Raw genomic sequence first — 21,653 nt, 5'->3', positions numbered from 1 at the left:
CATGCAAAACGAGGGCCCAAAGACGTCTATATCTAATGATCCTGGGAATCACAAAAATGGTTCACCACCATGCTCACCCAACCAATCTCAACCCCGTTACATTTTTTTTTTTTTTTTTTTTTTTGAGAAAAAAAAAAAAAATCGACAATGCAATTCCAACCCAAGGTAGACAGATTTTATGCGTCAGTTATTGGAGGCTAGTTTTATACTAGAGTAATAATAAATTTATTATCCTCCACTCATTTATTACATTTATTTATTTTGCGTAACTAATGTTTTAAATAATTTATGTCAATGATTTAAAAAACCGCAATTACTTAAAAAATAAAAATAACATTTAAACGTGAAAAGAATAGAATTGTGGTAAAAATTCAAGAAGGAATATCATTTTATTTTATTTTATTTAATGTGTTATATCACTAGCACCAGCTTCTCTATCTATAGCATTTTTCCTTCATTAAGTATAAGGAAAACTTCAAGCTATATATTATTTTAACATTAAACATCTCATTCCTCTCTCCTCTTTTATCTTTTGCCTTTGATTAGGGATAGTGTTGAAATTTTATAAAAAATGTGAGGGTAAGTAAATAATTTGTATTTTATAGCGAAATAATATTTTAATGGTATAGAGAAAGATAAAAAAAATTATTGTGAAGTGTATTCGGATAAGAAAGAAAACATAATATTTTTGTTTGTTAAATTTAAAAAAAAATTGAAAGAATGCTGCTAGATTATGAGAAAAGAAAAATTCCTCCCACTCAAAAAAAAAATAAAATAAAAAATTGATCTATAAAAAGGAAATAAAAAATAAAAAAATAGTTGAAAAGAAAACAATTCTTAAATATTAAAGCAATCAATCCATTACAAAGCCCTTGTACGGAAAATTAAAACAAAATAACAAAAACTCTATAAAAAAAAAAAAAAAAAGGAGTCGGCAGGAAAAATTAAAGCTTCTTCAATCCAACATTGTTTCACCAAACCGGAGTGTACCACCAGCTGAAAGATCCGCCGACAAACCTTTTAGCCTTCTTGTACTCCCTTCCAACAATGTTGTAGACGACACACTTCGATTGGGGTCCATAGTTGGCAACAAAAAGCAGCTTCTTCGTCTGTTCATTCAGCGCCAACGCACAGCAAGACCCATGTGGAGCAAGAAACACTGAGATATCACCCAAGTCCTTCTCCTCCTCCTCCCAAGCCGCCATCCCATGTTCAAGATTCAATTTATAAAGCTTTTCAATAACACCACAAGCTCCTTTCTTTCCTGCAAATATCTCTCCATTGAATTCCACCAGAAAAGAGATGCAAACCTTCTGAAACTCCTTCTTGCTCGGAATAAGGTTCCAGTTCCCATCTGTTGGTACAGTTTTCGGTACGGTGACGTGTCGCCTTGTGATTCGTTGCCTTCCTTAATCTTTGCTCTCCTCGTAATCTGCAAAATAATAAACGGCTCGTCGGACTATGGGGGTGCCGACCGGACCCCCACTCCGATGCCTAAGTCAGTTCAAACTAGTTTTCTGGAGAGTATCAATAATCTCAGAGTTTAGAGAATGTGCTTGTTTTTTTTTATACCTGACGCCGTAGTCTTATTTATAGACTCACAGTTCACAGTTATAAAACCGCTAGAGTGCTTGGAGCATAATCTAATTAGGAGTCTAAGTCCTAGATCACATAGTCTTGAATCTTATCTTTCTGATTAGGAGTCTGAGTCCTAGATCACATAGTCTTGAGTCTTATCTTCATAGAATTCAAATTGGGTAGTAGAGTCCAAACTGGATAGGACACTACCCCTTTAGCTAATGTCATTCTATTAGGTACCTTATCCCATATTTGATGGGATAGAAGCCTATTTTGATATATTCTGAATATCCGTCTTTTTGGATATAACGAATGGTCTTGTACTTGGGTCTGATCTGGCCGGGCCAACCCAATGGGCTCGGCCCCCGATACTACCTTAGGCCCATGTGTCTTTGGAGCTGATTATTTCTCCAACAGTTACCCCCCTAATTCTCTTATTTGAATTTAGAATGTAAGAGAATTAAGTACCTCAATTTCTGAATCTGGATCTTCCATAATCTGTATCTGACAATTGCCACCTCTTTCAAAGTAACTATGACGAATAATACCTCGAATCTCTGGAAGGATTAGAATTCTTGCTCCTTGTCAATCTAGAACTGCTGTCAGAGTTCTAATCGAGATCTAAAATTGATGTCAGAGTTCTAATTGGACTCTGATCCTTTATTAGACTTCTAATCTGATATCTTCTTAGACTTCTGATCTGATCATTCTTCTTATCTGATTGGACCATAAGTCCTATCCCAATTCTACCAGGTGATGTGTTTTAAAATAGTACTCGCAAGTGCACGAATCGTTATGCAATATAGCGTATTGCAATTGCGAGGTCGATCCCACAGGGAAATGGTCAAATATTAGTGTCTTGCTTAATTAACCTCATTTTAACCTAGTTCCAAAGGTTTGATGCTTGATTCAAGAACAAAAGACTAATGTAAAGAAATATGCAAATTAAAAGAAACTAAGGTTAAAGAATCCACCAAACCAAATCCTACAACTCACACTCTTGGTTTCCACTTGAACATCCAAAGAACATTAAGCTTAGGGTGTTATTCAAGTCTCTTAACCATAACCCAAAGAACCATGAAATGAATCCAACACTTTGACAAATCACAAAGAGTACCAATTGAAATCAAAACATCCAATGTATCATTCAATCACAATGGATATCATCATTCAAACCGATAAAACAATGTATTAGTCGGTTGAAACACATAAAATGTCCTCTATCCACCAATAATCACATTCATTCCAAAAGATAAAGCTTTAAATGAATGGAACTTGAACAACTAACAAGATATATCATTAAATGAGCAAGTGGTACACCAAGATTGTGAGTGTCATCAATGGAAAGGTTTCATCCTCAACCCTAGTTGAGGTTACTAGCCTTCCATGACTAAGAACACCACAAGAACATGATGAACATCCATGGAAATAAAAGAAGAAGCTTTTCAAAGAGAAAGTATATGAAAATAAACTACTGATTTAAACTACAAGAAGCACGAAATTAAACCTAATTACAGAATTGCTAATCTATTCTCTACCACAATCTACCACACTATATCACAATCTATCACAATCTACTCCACTCTATCTCTCTTGTACAAAGGGAATGGCTAGGGCTTTTATAGAAGAAAGCCATGGTAAGAAATGACTCTTCCACCCTCCTCTAGTGCTCCACTACAGCTGGAGACAATCACAAAACAAGGAATCCGTGTTTTCTGCAGCGGAATTTAAGGAATGCTTTTTGACTTTCTGTTCTGGCGCACTCAGCTTTTTTCTGGGAAAATTCGATCGATCGATTTTATTTCGATCGATCGACTTCGGGAAAATATTCGATCGATCGACTTTTAAGTTCGATCGATCGACTTGTCAGGGTCTCCGAATTTCCCGCTATTTCTTTATGAAGTTTGTCATTCCTTTCTTATTGTCCTACAAAAACAGAAAACACCAAAAACTACCCAAAACATTAGAAGATAACAAGGCTAAAGGTCTAACTAGTGCAAATCAAGGGGTCCAAATACACAATATTTGGCACTCATCACCAGGGATAACTGATACCTGATTTCCCTGAAGTAGTTGGTAAATGTTTATCTCCTCCTTGGATCGGGTTGAGTGGATCCAACTTGTGATCTGTCATAGTACTAATAGCAACTTCTCATAGATATCTTCTTCATAAATGCCTCTACGTAATATTGTCGGTCGGGCCAAAGTTGCAAAAATGATCTCCTACTCTCCATAAGAGATGGATCGGACTGATGTAGTTGATTTCACCAAGATTATGGTGAAATGCCACTCTGAGAGAACACTTTGCGTACAACTTTCCTGAGATCAAGGTTCTGTCTGACAAAAAATGGTAAACCGTTGAAGAAAAGGCTTAACATACCCGAAGCTTCTTCATCGGTAGTGCTTCGTAGACTGCTTCCACAAAAATCTCTCTTGGGGGCTTCAGAGGCCCAGACTAGCGCTGAGGCTTTGGTTGTCCGAGACTTATAACGACTAGGGGCTTCTGCTGGCCCGAGGTTTGTGTTTGGCGTACCGAATCTTCAACCTTATCCTTCGGAAACCTCCAACCGGGAGGTTTCAACCCTTTGTATCCTTTCCATGACCCTTTCGGGTTGTTCAAAGAAAGGACTCGGACGGATTCTAATCGGGATATCCATCATCTTATCCTTTGGAAACCTCCAACCGGGAGGTTTCAACCCTTTGTATCCTTTCCCTGGCCCTTTCGGGCTGTTCGAGGAAAGGATTCGGGTGGATTCTTCTTTGATATCCTTAGCCTTATCCTTCGGAAACCCCCAACCGAGGGGTTTCAACCCTTTGTATCCTTTCCCTGGCCCTTTCGGGCTGTTCGAGGAAAGGATTCGGGCGGATTCTAGTCCTCATCCTTCGGAAACCTCCAACCGGGAGGTTTCAACCCTTTGTATCCTTTCCCTGACCCTTTCGGGTTGTTCGAGAAAAGGATTTGGGCGGATTTCTTTCCCGAACATCCCCACCATAACTCTTTCGAGTCGTTCGAGGTGGGGAGTCAGATGGACGCTGATGTAGCTTGATCATCTTTGGAGAAGTTTGATGAAGAAGTGCTTCCATTCTGTCTCGGACTGTTGCTTTATTCTTGGCAGAGATCAATCAATACCTGGGGACTTTCTGTTCTTCCTTGCTCTCGGTGTTGGACTAACTGAGAGACTTTCCTTGTTTTTTCTGCAGGGTTGTCTCCCTGGCTCTTGGTGTTGGATTAACCGAGAGACTTTCCTTGTTTTCTCTGCAAGGTTGTCTCCTTGGCTCTCGGTGTTGGACTGACCGAGAGACTTTCCTTGTTTTCTCTGCAAGGTTGTCTCCTTGGCTCTCAGTGTTGGACTGACCGAGAGACTTTCCTTGTTTTCTCTGCAAGGTTGTCTCCTTGGCTTTCGGTGTTGGACTGACCGAGAGACTTTCCTTGAATAATTTGTTGTAGGAGTTGTCTCCCCGTATCTTTTCTACAAAAAGGGTTAACGAAGCACTGCATATACTAAAACAAAATAGCAGAATGCACAGTAGCACCATATATCCTTTTCATCCGTCGGGATGATTTTGTGATCCTTTCACTCACGACAGGAGTGAGGCCTCAACACTTGAGTCTATTTTATCAAAAAATATATATATTTTTCGGCAAAGCGTACAAGTGCATGCATACATATATATATATTTTTCCTGGTTGATAAAAACCAAAATTTATCCTTACTTTAACATAAATCATAGTTGTGAAAGAAGAGTATGAACTTATCTGGTGAATTCAATGAAGATGGACTATCTTACTTGGAGCTCCTTATCCTGCACGCCACTCGATATGGTGCTCTTTGGGAGAGTTCCTCAAACTGGACCCTCGACTCGGATTTGTCCCTCGGCACGTGACTGTGCACTTAGGAGGATGGCAAATCTAGAGGGGTCCTCAAAGTGTGCCATTTGGAACTAGGAGCTCGGGCATAGTCTCCTCGGGATAGTACCCTCGGAATAATACTCTCGGTATGTGTCATCTCGGTACATACTTTTCGCCTCGGTAGAACACCCTTGGATCAAACTTCTCGGATTATACTTTCTTCTCGGTATGACACTCTCGGGTCTATCTTTTCACCTTGGTAGAACACCTCGGATCTAACTTTTCTCCTTGGTAGAACACCTCGGATCTAACTTTTAGCCTCGGTAAAACACCTCGGATCTAACTTTTCACCTCGGTAAAACACATTGGATCTAACTTTTTTCTCTTTCTTTCTTCTTCACTTTTTCTTTTCTTCTCTCTTTTTTTTTTTTTTTTTTTTTTTTTTTTTTTTTTTTATTTTTTTAATTTTTTTTATTTCCGTTTGTACATGATGGCAAAAGAAGCTGTAGGTTCTTCTGTTTGGTATTTTGCTTCCGTGAAGGTAGCTAGAATTTTTATTCCTGGAGCTATAACTTTGGGCTTCTTTTTTTTTTTTTTTTTTTTTCCTGGACTGAAACACTACCCGAGCCCCAGTAGTTTGGCCCAAAAATCTCCCTTCTTCTCTCTCTTTTTTTTTTTTTTTTGACGTTTCTAGAACATCACAAACAGGGCTGGCTTAACCGGCTTTTGAACAAGAGAATGACCAAATTGCCAAATCTCGCCTTCTGGTGATTTCGACTCCTGTTGGATCTCCTATTGACGAGTGTCTCTTCTGAATTTTGGGACTTTCTTTTCTTTTCTTTTTAAAGCCAAAATTTTGAGGACCTTGTTTTGGGCCTCGGTGGAAATAGATGTTTCTCGGTTCTGTCTGAATCTTGGTAGAACCAGCCACGGAGTTCATCAATTTATTCATTATAATAACTCCCCTCCATTCTTTTCGATCTTTCCTCCTGATCGCAGTAGACAATCATCTCCTTTCCTTGATTGACTGGTCCAACCCAATAGGCTAAAATGGGACTTGCTTGGTCGGTGGCCAGTAGACACCAACCTTCCTTCAGGTCGGCCAGTCGAGCTCGCACGATACTAGGGTTCTGAGAGCCTTCTGAACCCGGTGGATTCTGAGTGGAGTGGAGCTTCGCTGTCGCCTCGGTGGTCCAAATCCGTGAAGAAGATAGCCCCTCCGTTCAGGGCTCCGACGTCTTACTGGGCAACTCGAAGTGTCCTCTTCTCTGTGTGCTTGCTCAATAGCCACGGTAGATGATTGTACTGCCGAGCTCCGAAACTGAAACTGAAACTGGCAGAGAGGGAACCATATCTAACGACGGCCCTCCATCACAGAGGCTCGAATTTCTTCTTCCCCGTCGCCTCGGAACTCTAGGAGCCTCGAAAGTTCACGGTATCTAAGCTACGAAAAACAGAGCCCCGGATTTCTGTTTTGATGTCCTGTGGATCGCATCATTGGGGCTCTCGATATCACCTGTTCGGGGAGATCTGATGTGCAATCTATTCGCAGCAAATCTGGTGGTCACGGTGCTGGTCGATGGTCTCGGAGTCAGAGGGGAGGATCCGAAGCTAGTACTTTGTGGTGGTGGATCCTCAGCCACCTGACTCAGGTGTGGATCTTATCTTGAACCGAGGTGAGTCGGTGTGGATCTTCCTTTGGAGCTCGGACTGAGTTCCAGAAGCCTCAGAAGTCTAGGTTTGCCTCGGAGGTCCAAGACCTTCTGGGTGAGTCTCAGAGGTTCATGGTTTCTGAGCCGCGAAAACTAGAGCCTGGGGGTCCTGACTGCATCTTTCTCTTTGTTCTGAGCGTTGGCCGAACTGTCGAGACGAAGTTTTGGCGATGGACTGGCCCCTTTGAACTCGGTGTTTAAGGAGACAGACTTGAAATCTGTTGGAACAACCGAATCTAGTTTGGATCTTCCTGTCGCCGCTGCCTCGGAGGTTCAAAGGTGGAGTCTCTCCTTCACTGCTGCCTCGGAGGTTCACGAAGGTGCTCTCAGGTTCGGAGGGGAGGATCCGGATCGGTTGGGCCCCACTTCTATTCCATATTTTTTTTTTTCTTTTTGGACTGACTCGTTTGGGCCTTCTGAACCAGGCCTGCTAGATCCCAAAATCCCCTTTCTTTTTGACCCATCTTTTCCTTTGTCTTGTTTGGATTTTCCAGAAGTGGGAGATCTGACTTGGAGGAAATATCTGCTTTCATCTCTTAGTCTTTTCTTGTCATCTCTGCAGAGAAGGTTAACAAACACATTGCCGATACTATAGACGAGCAACATGCCTTGTTGTCAGCAATTAATTTTGACGCTAAAACACCAGATCTAGAGATATACTTTTATTGATTCAGAAATCTCTTTCTAATAAGAGGAAAGGCATGGGCTAAGAACTTTTAAAGTTTTACGTGAAATCAAGGCTTGAAAAGTTCAAACCATCACTCTTCTCTTATAAACCCAATTATTTGTCTTGTAGTGCCAATAAAAAATATCAAAAATCAGCAAGCATTAGAAGAGAAGCATCATTCCAACCAAAACTCATAGTATAGTTGAAAGGCTTCATGTTTTTTAACGAAGCGCTTGTAAACGCACAAGGGCACAATAATTATTTGATCTTTGTCTCCTGCTAAATAGAGTTTCAGATCTGATACTCCAAAATTTCTCATTATTGGATTTCATCATAACACAAATAGTTATCCACACCATGAATTTCTTTCCACAATTTAACAAATCGGAATAAAAAGAAAGGTATGGACTTATCTTGTGCATCCACAGGGAAGAATTTTGACTTTGTGTCGGTGGACACAGATTGAGGATCTTCAAGAAAGAAAAATCCGGCCAATTTGAGCCGTGATTTTTAAAGACGAGAATCATCAATCCTCGTGATTTGATCGCGTAGTCACCGTTGCGGATTTTTTTTTTTTTGCAAGAAACGATTCGTCGTTCCCACAGACGGCGCCAAACTGTTGGTACAGTTTCCGGTACGGTGACGTGTCGCCTTGTGATTCGTTACCTTCCTTAATCTTCACTCTCCTCGTAATCCGCAAAATAATAAACGGCTCGTCGGACTATGGGGGTGCCGACCAGACCCCCACTCCGATGCCTAAGTCAGTTCAAATTAATTTTCTGGAGAGTATCAATAATCTCAGAGTTTAGAGAATGTGCTTGTTTTTTTAATACCTGACGCCGTAGTCTTATTTATAGACTCACAATTCACAGTTATAAAACCGCTAGAGTGCTTGGAGTATAATCTAATTAGGAGTCTGAGTCCTAGATCACATAGTCTTGAATCTTATCTTTCTGATTAGGAGTCTGAGTCCTAGATCACATAGTCTTGAGTCTTATCTTCATAGAATTCAAATTGGGTAGTAGAGTTCAAACTGGATAGGACACTACACCTTTAGCTAATGTCATTCTATTAGGTACCTTATCCCATATTTGATGGGATAGAAGCCTATTTTGATATATTCTGAATATCCGTCTTTTTGGATATAACGAATGGTCTTGTACTTGGGTCTGATCTGGCCGGGCCAACCCGATGGGCTCGGCCCCCGATACTACCTTAGGCTCACGTGTCTTTGGAGCTGATTATTTCTCCAACACCATCCTTCACATCAAAAGCACCGACTCTTCCGCTTGAATCCACGCAGTACAACACCTCCTTGCTACAAACTGCTTGAATAACATTCCCTATGATGAGAGGCTTTGTACTAAATTTATATGCATGGGGGATCCAACTCTCTTGATCACCCCCCATAAGAAAAGTGTCGATGTGAAGCTCGCATGCATCATTGAAAGTGGACGATTTAATCGCATATACAATGCAACAAGGGGAAGTAGGAGGGGCAGAGAATGCCGTGGCATTGATAATATGACTGCTATATAGGAGGTCGATTCTTTGACGTGTTAAGGGGTTGAAGAAAAAAAGAGAATTGGTTTCTCTTGATAGTATGAGTAGCCAACCGTACCGAGAAGCAAGACACTCTGCCTGACATTCAAGCTCTTGAAGGTGAACGATGTCGAAGGTCCGTCGGATTGGGTCGAGGAAGCCATGCTTGGTTTCCCCGGAGAGTTCTCCCAGTAAGAATAACAATGGTGGCTTTGTTGGAGATGGAGACCCAACATTCTTGCTGTCGTTGGTCTTGGATTGATCTTCTTCTGCAGGATCGAAAATAGCACCCCCCATGAGTGTAGAGAAAAATAAGGATCAATGCTTAATTGGTATCTTGGCAATCACAAAACTGTGCATCACTGCTTCTTTTATTCGTTTATATATACACGTCCTTGAGTTTGTCTCCTTTTAGGATTCGTAGTGTGATATTGACCAATGGGGTTGCAACACGTGAATAGTACACCAAGCCAAATAAGCTACGTACCGTCTGTTCCGGGTTTTAGTTGTTTCCTTTTTAGGATTTGGATTGTGATATTAATTGGGGGGCTTGCGACACGTGTTAATCCCAGACGAGTAGTTGCAGTCCGTTTCGTCTCCTTTTCGGATTTAATTATGAGGCCGAAATTTATTTGAGTGGTAATTTAATAAAAATGTATCTAATTATACGTTATTTTGAGATAAGAGTATTAAATTAGCAAACGTCTTAAAATTGGGGTATTTATATTTTCAAACATCTCATTTAAAGGTATTCCGTTAATATTTACTGTTAAATCGTAACAGAATACTCAAAATACCTCTATTTTTTTTATGAAATAAAAAAAAAATACTAAGATTTAAGTGTTGGTCATAATTCAATAGAATTTGTAAAAATATCAATGCCTAAATCTTTGAAAATTTTAATAATATTTTAATTTATTTTTTTATTTTTAAAAAAATACAGAGATATTTTGAGAATTTTGACTAGATTTAACAACAAATCCTAATAGAGTACCCTTAAGTTAAATGTTTGGAAACGTGAATATTTCAGTTTGAGACGTTTGTTACATCGGTACCTCAAAACGATTTATAATTTGGTACCCATTTGTGAAATTATTCTTTAATTGAAGTCGTACGCTGTGGATTCTAGGAGACGGACATGGCGTTATGAGTTTTAGTATGTGCAGCAGCCATGGCGGTCATCAGTCCCCCGAAGCTCAGCGGGTGCGATTATCGTAGGACTTCGTACCCTTCACTACTGTCTTCCTTCCTCTTCAATAGCAGCAGCAAGGTTACGGTTCGAATTGGGTCGGTAAAGTTGCAAGGCTCTGGGAGAGAGCTCTGATCGGACGGTTGATCCCTCCGACGTCGTTCGAGAGGTGCATACACGTTTGTCTTGTTTGTCACATTTTCAGTTTTCATTACCATGTGTTTGTCTGTATGTCTCTGTGTGCGTGCGTGCCCGCTTTTCAATTTATGTTGTTAATCATTTGGGTGAAACATTTTATAGGACATCTGATATGTGTTTTCCCATTCGTTAGTATCTAAGGTTGGTTGCATATATATATATATATATATATATATATATAAAACTTGAAATTAAATTTTGACCGGTGAAAAAACTGATTCAATTTCACTCTGTAGAAAAATTATAAGCTTTGTGTTGGGTTTGTATTGCAACACTCCGGTCTCATATTGGAAAGAGATAAATAGCTCATATAGAGTAAGTGGTTTATAAAGATACTTATGGGTGTTAAGTCTCACATTGCCTAGTTACTAGGTGAAACTGGACTTTATAAGGGATTCTAGGAAAGCTCCAAATTGACTCGTCCTTTTGGAGTGATAATGCAAATGTGTAGCACTTTTTCTTGGGTCATTACAGTATTGCCTTACCGAATCACGGTTAAGGCTGTGTATTTATAACTGAGGTTTGTTACATAGGATCACAATAGATTATGGTATGTTACATAAGAGAACAATAGAATACAAATTCAAATATCGAGAATATACAGAAGACGTATACTATCTGTTGCTGTCCTAATTATCTTTATTTGAATCTTGTCTTGTTAAATCATATAATTGAAGGAAGAGATGAAAACAGTGAAGAAAGACACAAAGTTAAGGTAGTTCGTCTTTTCTTGACTATATCTTTCTTCTTTGATAGAAGTTGTACAATAAAATAGCCTATTTATAAATGAATGACGCCATAAATACAATAATTACATAATCAACATGTAACTTATGAGAATTAGGAGAGTTACATAATCAATATATAAGATATGAGAATTACGAGAGTAATGCATGAGAGTTACAAATGGAATTCAAAAAACAACTATTGTACCTTGTCTTCATGTGTCTCAATATATCTTCACCTGAGTATGCGGCAGATGTATGATTTGAACTCTTGATAACAAGATGAGAGTTATCAGGAGATGACTCTCTAACACACTCCCTTTTATAGAAAACTTGGAATTAGATCTTGATCATTAAAAACTACGTAAGCCAAATCTTATTCATGGGATTTGAGGAACCATATTTGTGAATCATATGGTAATGAGATTGAGATACCTGTATCTGTGGTTAAGACCAAGTAAATTAGAATTTTAGGAACCTTAACAAACTGAGGGATTGACGTTGTGTTATGTTTAGAGTTTTGGATATTAAACAAATTCTGGAAAATTGCAGAGATGACACCAACTTACAACGGGGTTAGGACTTTTCTTATCAAAAGCAGGAACATTTAGGAACTAAAAGTTAATGTGAGCCATAAAGTGTGTTATAAGATTGCCTTAATTTATATTCGCCTAGCTCAGACGTGTTGTTAATTCGTATAATTTTTGCCTGATGACTCTATGTTAAGTGATATAATTAATTAAGCAAAATATTGATCTTTTTTATACGATTGGGGGGCCGGTGGGTTGGGTTTGTCATTATTTTTGATTCACATCTATGTTACTGAGATCAAGCGTACGCTTCAAGCACTATGGGCACTCGGTGTTGTTGGATCTTTAGCAATTAACTTACACAAGCCTTGCTCTACCAGCTAGCTGGTGAAAACTTGATACAATATGTCATGATCAATAACCCCTCAGCTGTCTGGTTCATTGGTCCTCTCTTTGCAACTCTGACAAGACTAAGTACAAAGAGGAATCTGCATCATTTGATAAAGTATAGTGTATTGTGGCGTCCTACATCACCTGGGTGTGAGAAAGGGGATGTGTTTATATAGATCATGCTTTCTCTAAATGGCATGAGGCCTTTTGGGGTAAAACCCAAGAACAAAAACGTGCGGGCTTAACCCAAAGCGGACAATATCATACCACTTGGAGCGGGCCGGGGTGTTACATAGACAACTAAAATTATTTTCAACATTAGAGTAAATCTTTATTGTAGATATCATCAAGTGTAACAGAATGATAACATCTTGTAATTAAAGGAAACAGCCTTCACCGTACTGGTAAGGCGGCCATAGCAATTGCAATTATATTTGTAGAATTAATCTTACAAAATAAGACATAATATTCTATTGATTTTTGAAAAGTATAGTAGCACAATCTTTACGTACTAATTAATATTACTTGATTTTTAGTTCTTTTCTTAATGAGGCTCCTCCAAATAACTTCCAAGGATTATATGCTTTTGATCATTATTATTTACTCTCCATTCAATTAACTATCACAATTAATCGTTGAATTAATGAGAAGAACTCGAGCTCAAGTTTCGTATGAGTTAGCTAGATAGTATACCAAACGAGTTCAATTGATGATCAGCTAACCCCAAATTGAGTCTTCTGATCAATCTCGAGCCGAGCCGAGCCTCGATGCTTGAGAACTTGGCTCCACCTCAAATCGATTCCTTGGCAAATCCTCCGAAAAAGAGACAATGGATAGGATAGGAGCCACCTCGAATTGATTGAAACCCCATTTCGAGTAATAATTATGGTTGTCGTAGCGCGCGTGGCATAGGACTATAACTATGTTCCTTGAATTAATACAGCTAGATCGGTCGTAGGCAAGCCGGCCAAATATTCATGAACTCCCACAATATATATATATATATATATATATATATATATATATATATATATATATATATATATATATATATATATATATATATATATAGAAAGCTTGTTAATTTACGTGATCGACCTGCATATATTAAAACTTCAACCTCACGCCACGCGGTAATGAAGATCACTAAACAGATGACTATTTCTGTATACTTTGGACGGCAAAACATGCAGAGGTTCTCAACGTCTCCCTATATAAAGAAAGATTGGTGAGAGCACATTTAACTTCAAATATTAGTACATATAGCTTCATACTTGTAGTTTCCAAATGGCCACTCGGATTATCTTATGTGGTCTTCTAGCATTATCATTATCCATTGCCTTAGCTACTGATCAAAGTGCTCTTCAGGATTTCTGTGTCGCAGACCAATACAGCCAAGGTACGACTACGTACCCTTTCTTTTAACGTTAAGTTCCCCTTCTTTGTGATCGATCACTGTCGTTGGTGCAAGGACCTGTAGTTACCTCAAGATCGCCCTTGAGGGAGGAGTTCTTAAAGAGAAAGAAATGGTTAGAAGGGCTCACCGTTTAGATATGGTGAGGGCACTCCGACGCTCAAGTCAATAGATGTATGAATTAAGATGGCATTTTGGCAGAGTTTAATTAAGTGAAGGGTTAAATTGCATATCTGGGAGGTTTACTTGGGCTCTTTATATAGGCCAACACCCTTCTAGGGTTGGTTTGAAAAACTCCCGTCAAGAGTGTGTTATCTGAGATGGTGATCATTTAATTTCCTCCCTCAATCGGTTAGGAGGGGCAGCATGACATGCTCATTCGTTTAGTTGAGCTGGTGGAGGGAGAATCATTTGCTTGACTGCATCTCTTTCGTAAGAATGCATTCGAATCTTTATGGCTCGCTGGGCTTATGAGCCGACAGACTATTAGGCCGCCAGGCATGCCCTTAATGGCTTGTGACCCGTCATGCTGTTAGGGATATATTAGTTGGGCTTTTTGATGGGTGGGCCCTTTCAAGGATGGTCGGTATTTGGGCCCTCCAATCACCACGGTTAAAAAACAAAGAACATATGCCCCCCCCCCCCCCCCCCCCCCCCATGCTTATGGCATATTATTCATTTCCCTTAGCAATAAACGACGACTTTGCTTTTATTTTAGCTCCCTTCCATTAAATTTTCTATAGAACCGGCCACATCCCCGTTGCCAAGTCCCTGATCGAGTTTATTGGCCCCAAATCATACAGTGTTGAATGCTATTCATGATCTTCACCAGGTTGCAAATCGAGATATTCTTTCAACTAGTTTACCATGGAACTTGTTCGTTTCAATATTAATTTCACTGTCATGTGGTTCTGATATTGTGATCACATGCCCTCCCATTCAAATGCCTTGCTTATTCTTGTTTCAAATACCATAAATTTGCTTAATTCTGTATGTTTATTTCTTATTACAAGATGATCACTATATATTTTGGTACTCCAAACTATCTCCAGTACTTCAGATATTACATGTTTCTATTTGTTAAATCACCACTATTGTTACAAGTTTCTCAGATATGATCATTACATTTCATGGCAGTTTTGGTGAATGGTCTGGCCTGCAAGGATCCGAAGATGGCTGAAGCCAATGATTTCTTCTTTTCTGGACTTCACCTAGCGGGAAACACATCAAATGCAGTGGGGTCTAGGGTGACCCCGGTGACCGTATCACAAATGCCAGGACTGAACACTCTTGGCCTCTCCATGGTGCGTGTAGACTATGCACCGTGGGGCATCAACCCTCCCCACACACACCCACGTGCCTCTGAAATCTTGACAGTCTTGGAGGGCAGCCTTGAAGTTGGATTTGTCACGTCGAACCCTGAAAACCGTCACATCACGAAGGTGCTCCAGAAGGGTGATGCCTTTGTCTTCCCCATTGGACTCATACACTACCAAAGAAATGCAGGCTCTACAAATGCCGTAGCTATTGCAGCTCTAAGCAGCCAAAATCCTGGAGTCGTCACAGTAGCCAATGCTGTATTTGGGTCTGTCCCGGATATTGCTAGTGATGTTCTTATGAAGGCTTTCCAAGTAGACAGGAATGTGGTGACTTACTTGCAGTCCAATTTTTAAACAAGTCGTTATTGTTTATAGTAACGCGAACATCGATCTGCTTGTCTCTTTGTTATTGATTAGAAAACTGAGTCCCATCTGTTTTGGCATTTATCAATTTATTCTCGAAAGATTGATTATTCTTTCATTGTTGTGTGATACACTCTATAAATTCCTGTATTTATTATTATTATTATTATTTTTAAGATAACAAGGAGAACCTTGTAGCCACGGTCCACCAATTAAATGTGGTACCGTAGTAACGCATAATCAAAACTAAGACACCGGCCCAGATTCCTATAGAATATATGTTTCTTTATCTCTTGTAGAAATTCATGTAAAATATAAAATAGGAGAACAAAAATGGAAGCAAATAGAGAAAGAGACGAGAGATTTGGGTGGCTCAGCCTAAGAAGCCTACGTCTACAATTGATAAGTACTGGCATTATATAGGGTTACATCTATATTGTATTGAATTGCATGTATATTGCAATTGAGTAACATCCTCTACTTATGGAGAGATTGTGGTAGGTGAGATAGATTAGAGAAAGTAAGGAATTGATAATAGGCCTGCATGGAAATAAAATCCAAAAAGTCAATTTTTATTTTTAGAACGGGGACTAGAGCCATAGTAAAATGAGGACTGAAGTCATAGAAAAACTAGGACGGTTAGTCCTAACCTTAAGGTGCATGGCCAAGGGGAGAAAATTACTCCCATTGCCTTTGCACCACACAACCATGGGGAGAATAGTTCTCCCCATGCGCTTAGGGCTAGGGTTACCCTAGCCCACTCCTACTCACTTTTAAGTACGGGCTTGAGTTTTATCCCTTAGGCCCTATACTCCTTTAACTCCACTTAAGCTTTTAAGAATAAATTCTAACAGCCCAAAGCTCTTTAATTGCTGAAGTCCCTGGAAAATAAATTCATTTGGCCCATATTTTATTAAATTAAACAACCCAAATAAATAAATGCATAATCGAGGCCCAAATGAAATAGTCAATGTACATCAGATTAAAGAGAGACCTAAAAGGAAAAATACAATTAGCTTTAATAGGTTTGTGACAATATCCCATGACACTATTAATCATAATTGATTCTACTAAATAAATGTGATTGTATTATAATATGTATTTTTGATTTAATGAAATAATCCATGTGACGTACTTATTTATTACAAATTATCCCTCCATAAGACTCCTAATTAATGTGAGTGTGTGATCAATTGTGCAACAAAATATTAAATGCGGAATTTAAAAGAGACAAATATTTTGTTGATGAAGTGGAAACCTTTATCAAGAGAAAAACCACCCTGGGACAGACAAATCCAGAAAATCTATTATTTAGAAGATAAAGTTAGTTACAAGGCAATAATGCTCACACAACCCAATGCAGTAGTCGTACCTTTAACTTTGACACGTACCTATACGTGAATACTTCCCAACCAGACCTTTTGTCTGAAGAGGTCTTCAATGGACTCCTTTAGCTTAGGACTCCTTCCTAAACTAGACTTCAATTGATCAAATCACATAACACAAAAACTCTAAGAGAGTTAGCAAATCTAACAATCTCTGTCTAAACACAATTTCTTAGCACACTCATAATTCTACACTGAATTCCTTGAAAAATACATGCCTAGATCGAGACAAGGGGTGAGCATGGAGCGGGTTTTCCCCCTTTTTGGCCCTGCCCCGCACCCTTGCGGGTTCATAAACCACTAAAATCCCTTTGAATCCGGGCGAGGCAGTTATGGGTGGGACGGGGATTTGCGGGTCTGTGGGGCCGGGCAGGAGTGTTTGAGTAGCAGTTTTGTAAATTTTTGTATTGTTTTGTAAAAAATAAAATAAAAAAAAAATACTGGTTTTTATAGCCTGCACATTTTTGATAACTCAGTAACCCATCCAAACAAAACAAGGAAAATCCTAAGTAGCCAACACAATTACAAACAAGCAAAATCTTGCAACCCATCCAACCTTGTTAGTTGTCACAGTCTTACAGACTCACAAACAGCAACCCATCCAAAACCAAACAAGCAAAATGCAACATCAATCTTCAGTCTTCACATCACTAATGTTCCTCAAGCAAAATATTGATGTTCTTTAAAGTTATTTCTACAAAGAATGAAAAAAAAAAAACGAATTATATTCTCAATTGAAATTGATAATTAGAATATTTAAGTAGCAATATAAATTAAGAAGTGAATAATAGAAAGCTTATCTGACTCGAGCCTATAACTTTCAAGATCATCAACCATCTCCGTGTCATAACCATTGCCATTGCTTAGGGGTTTTGATCTTAACTAGTTTTGTGCACACACTAATGCTTCAACTGTTGTTGGGGCCAATGAATTTCGAAAAGGATCCAACACACGCCCTTCAGTGCTAAACACCGACTTTGAAGCTACTGTAGTAATAGGAATGGCCAACACAATACGTGCTATTTAGACAAGTACTGTGAATTTGGTTGAGTTCACTTTCTACCAATTTAAAATATCGAAGTTCACATTCAGTTTTTCAACCTCCTTCATCAAATACCGATCTATCTCCGATTTGCTTTAAACATTACTTTTAGAAGTTAGGTACTTATGAAACCTATTCATCAAGTGATATGAACGATTCTCAGTTTCTTCTTCCATTGAGGAACCTCGAGGAAATGCACTACTATGTTCATCTTAAGATGAACTCTCTCTAGCTTTGAAGTGATCATATAATTTCTGAAGGTGATTTTTCAATTTTATCATCATATCAGTACGTTACTTAACACTAAGAACATCTTTGAACCAATATTCCAATGACCCCAACTTGGGTCGTGGATCAAATATAACAGCAACACGTTAACCTTATCAAGATCCCCCCAATACTTATTATATTTCGACATCATTTTTCCCGGCATAGAACTTAATACATAATTATCACTGTCACTATATTCTTGTAAATGTAGTTGAATGCCATAAACTTCTTGAATATACATATTACATGTCACATACAAAGACCCCGAAAATCGCATTATGGCTTCATAAAAAAGTCTGAGAAACTTGTGAAAAATCTTAATACGAGCCCAATCTTCATAATTAGGAAGTCCCAAACCTTTTTTACCATCCCACAACGTAGAAACACAGTGTTCATCCAACTCTTTCATAAGTTCAAAAGAAAATTGACATTTTTCTGCACTTTCCAACATCTTAAATGTAGGATTTTATCTAGTTGGAACATCCAAACACAATTGCAGGAGAAGACTTCACATATTTAACCACACTTCTAACCTTCATAATGGATTCATCAACCTCTTTCAACCCCTCAGACACAATAAGATTTAAGATGTGTGCATAACACCTCACATCCATAAACTGATTCTCTAATATGGCGTCAGAATTATGAGCACTTCTCTTCATCAAGAACTCCAAAGTGGTATCATTAGAAGAAGCATTATCTATTGTGATAGTGAAAATACTACTAGTGTAGAGTTGGTGACTTGATTTATCAAGTCCATACATGGTGGGCCACTCCTTTACAGCTATTGTCTTTTCTTTCTAGCACACATTTGCCTTGACTTGGAGTAGCTTCGTGGAGAAGCTAGCTTGTTTTAGAAGTTTGTGAAAAGAAAAGAAAGAAAAAAAAAATGGCATTTTGTTAAAAAGTGGCAGAAGCCTCACTCGGTCCCTTGGAGTGTAGTGTGCAAGAGAAGCTTCTTCCGGTCCCTTTGTGTGTGGTGTACGAAGAGGGGCGTCCAGTAGCTTGAAGTGCAGTTTCGGTAGCTCTTTTTGAAAGATATAAGTCCTTTTTGTTATCTCACTTGTATGTCTCATTGTATATCTCTTGTGTGCTAAGAGAGAAGTGAGCTAAGAGAAATTTTCTCTTTTGTATTTAGTTCTCCTTTGTTGTGTGAGTCTGTGAGAGTGAGATTTGGGTGTATTGGGGCCTTTGGGTTTGAGTGGTTGCTCTTTGTATTACACTTTGTACTCCATCCTTTTGATAGTAGATTTCTCATGGATTGTCTCCGCCAGTGGATGTAGGCTTGTTAAGCCGAACCACTTAAATCTTGGTGTCTCTTGAGTTTGTGTTGTGGCTATTTGCTATTTTTTTTGCTTATTTAGTGATCCTGGAATATTAGTTTTGTCACAACAACCAATGCCCCACTTATGCATACACGACTCAATCTTTCCCCCAATGGTCTCACCTTTGTGATTAGGAATTAAATAAAAGTTTAAAATTATTTTGTGTAAGTTTCATTCACTATCAATAAAATGAGCGGTGATACACGTGTAATTAAGGTTCTGTATTGAAGTCCAACAATCAGTGGTAAGACAAACCCGAGGTTCAACTCAACTTTTCTTTAAAAGAGCCTAACACAATCCCTCATCACAGTAAAATGGGAAGGAATTGAAAATCTAAGTTCAATTGTTTTCATGAAGTCCTGAAACCCTTCACATTCCACAAACCTAAATGGTAACTCATCCACTATGATCATCTTAGAAATTGCTACCCTTATTTTTAAAGCATTATATTTAGCAATCACAAGGTTACCACAAGATCCTTCACCCACTGCCGCTTTATCCTTCCCTCTTAGCCTCAAAGCTCAACTTCGATTGTGTCTTATCAAACCTACCAGGATAATTTTTTTTTTTTTTTTTACAGCTTCTCCTGATATGTTGTAGCATAGATGAAGTACCATGTCTTCTAGGATGACAATTCAACTCCATCTTACAATAATTGCATTGTGATTTATGATCATTGGGGTCACTCGCTTCTAACTTGGTAAAATGTTCCTAAACCGTTGATGTTTGCTCAATTTTTTAGGTTTTAGTGGGAGAGCTAAACTAGGATTTTGAGGGCCAATAGTTGAAGAACTAGAACCAATATTAGTGTCAAAAAGACTAGGCCTAGATGAAGCAGAACTAGAACCAATAGTACCACTAGTTGAATCATCAATGACTTGAGTTTACATTTTAAGTGGGAAAAAAAAAAATCAACGTAGGCAAAAATCCATACCAAATCTCTCAAAATAGCAAATAGGAGCTACACAACTATTACTTGCTAAACAACACCAAAGCAACTAACCAAACACAAAACAGCAAAACCAAATGGCTCTAAATACAACAAAATGGCAAATGTATAAAATTAAAGCAAGCAAAATGAAAATAAAATTGAGAATACAAGCTCAAAATACAACAGAACACCAGTGCATAATTTGCAGGTGGATTAGCTAAAACAGTATATAGTTTAGTGCATCAATTAAGTAAAATTTGACAAATGGTGCAAAATAACAAACCAAAAGAATTTTGAGAATTTACTATACTAGCTAGCAAATTTAGGTATGTTTTTCTTGCTTTGAAATTGTTATACAAACATTTGATTTCCTCTAATAAATCAACCAAGTATCTTCTTTAAAAAAAAAAAATGAATACCCATGCATGATTGTCATATTGAATTCAACAAAAGTTATGTATAAAAGAAAATAAAACCTACTTATCAAGCATTCAACTTATGTGCAAATAGTTAAAAAGAAAAAGAAAACAAAGCATATATACCCATTAATTGTCATGTTTGAAATCGGCGAAATCTATATATATTTGAATCCAACGAAATTTACATCAAAAGGAAAATATAATTTACTTAGCAAGCATTAAACCTAGCTAATGCAAATAGTTAAAACAAATGTTTTTTTAAAGAAAACAAAGGAAGAAAGAAAAAACTAGAATCTTAATGTAATTCAACAACCCAACAATCAGCATCTAGATTCGGCTATCAACAAAAAAAATCCAACGTCCTAAAGGCTAAAAGAAGAATGGCAACTAACCCCACACCTTTCTTTGGGTCTTCCACGACAAAAAGCGATGGAGATGTAGAGGCAAGTAGGCGACGATTTGGGTGAAGGACTGAAGGTGACAACGGCAATGGAGACTCGGAGAGGGTGAACAACGGCAATGAAGAACTGAAGAACAGTGGGTCTACGAAAAAGAAAGAAAAAATGAATGCTAAGGTTAGTTTTTTTTTTTTTTTTTTTTTTTTTTTTTTTTTTTTCTTTTCTTTTAATGGTACGGGGTAGGGCGGGTCCCTGATAATTTCCAAACGGCCCACCCGCAGCTTGCATTGCATCGTGTAGGGGGCCCAAAACCTAGCCCGTGGCTCGTGTTGCATATGCGGTTTATTGAGCTTTTGGGGGTGGGGTGGGTTACTCAGGGTAGAGCAGGTTTATGCGGTTTTGCTCT

The 21,653-nt window shown here is 38.4% G+C and overlaps 1 protein-coding gene across 1 annotated transcript; it reads left to right on the top strand.

The window, feature by feature from the left end:
- Positions 1-13,591: 13,591 nt before the first annotated feature.
- On the top strand, positions 13,592-15,635 carry LOC133869586 (putative germin-like protein 2-1). The gene is made up of 2 exons (XM_062306621.1): positions 13,592-13,780; positions 14,933-15,635. The coding sequence occupies exons 1-2, from the start codon at positions 13,669-13,671 to the stop codon at positions 15,466-15,468; spliced, it is 648 nt and encodes a 215-aa protein (XP_062162605.1). The 5' UTR covers positions 13,592-13,668; the 3' UTR covers positions 15,469-15,635.
- Positions 15,636-21,653: the final 6,018 nt, after the last annotated feature.

The sequence above is a fragment of the Alnus glutinosa genome, chromosome 5, assembly GCF_958979055.1.
Source record: "Alnus glutinosa chromosome 5, dhAlnGlut1.1, whole genome shotgun sequence".
Lineage (NCBI taxonomy): Eukaryota > Viridiplantae > Streptophyta > Magnoliopsida > Fagales > Betulaceae > Alnus > Alnus glutinosa.
Note: the sequence above shows the minus strand (reverse complement) of the source record. Positions and strands in the feature narration are given on the sequence as shown.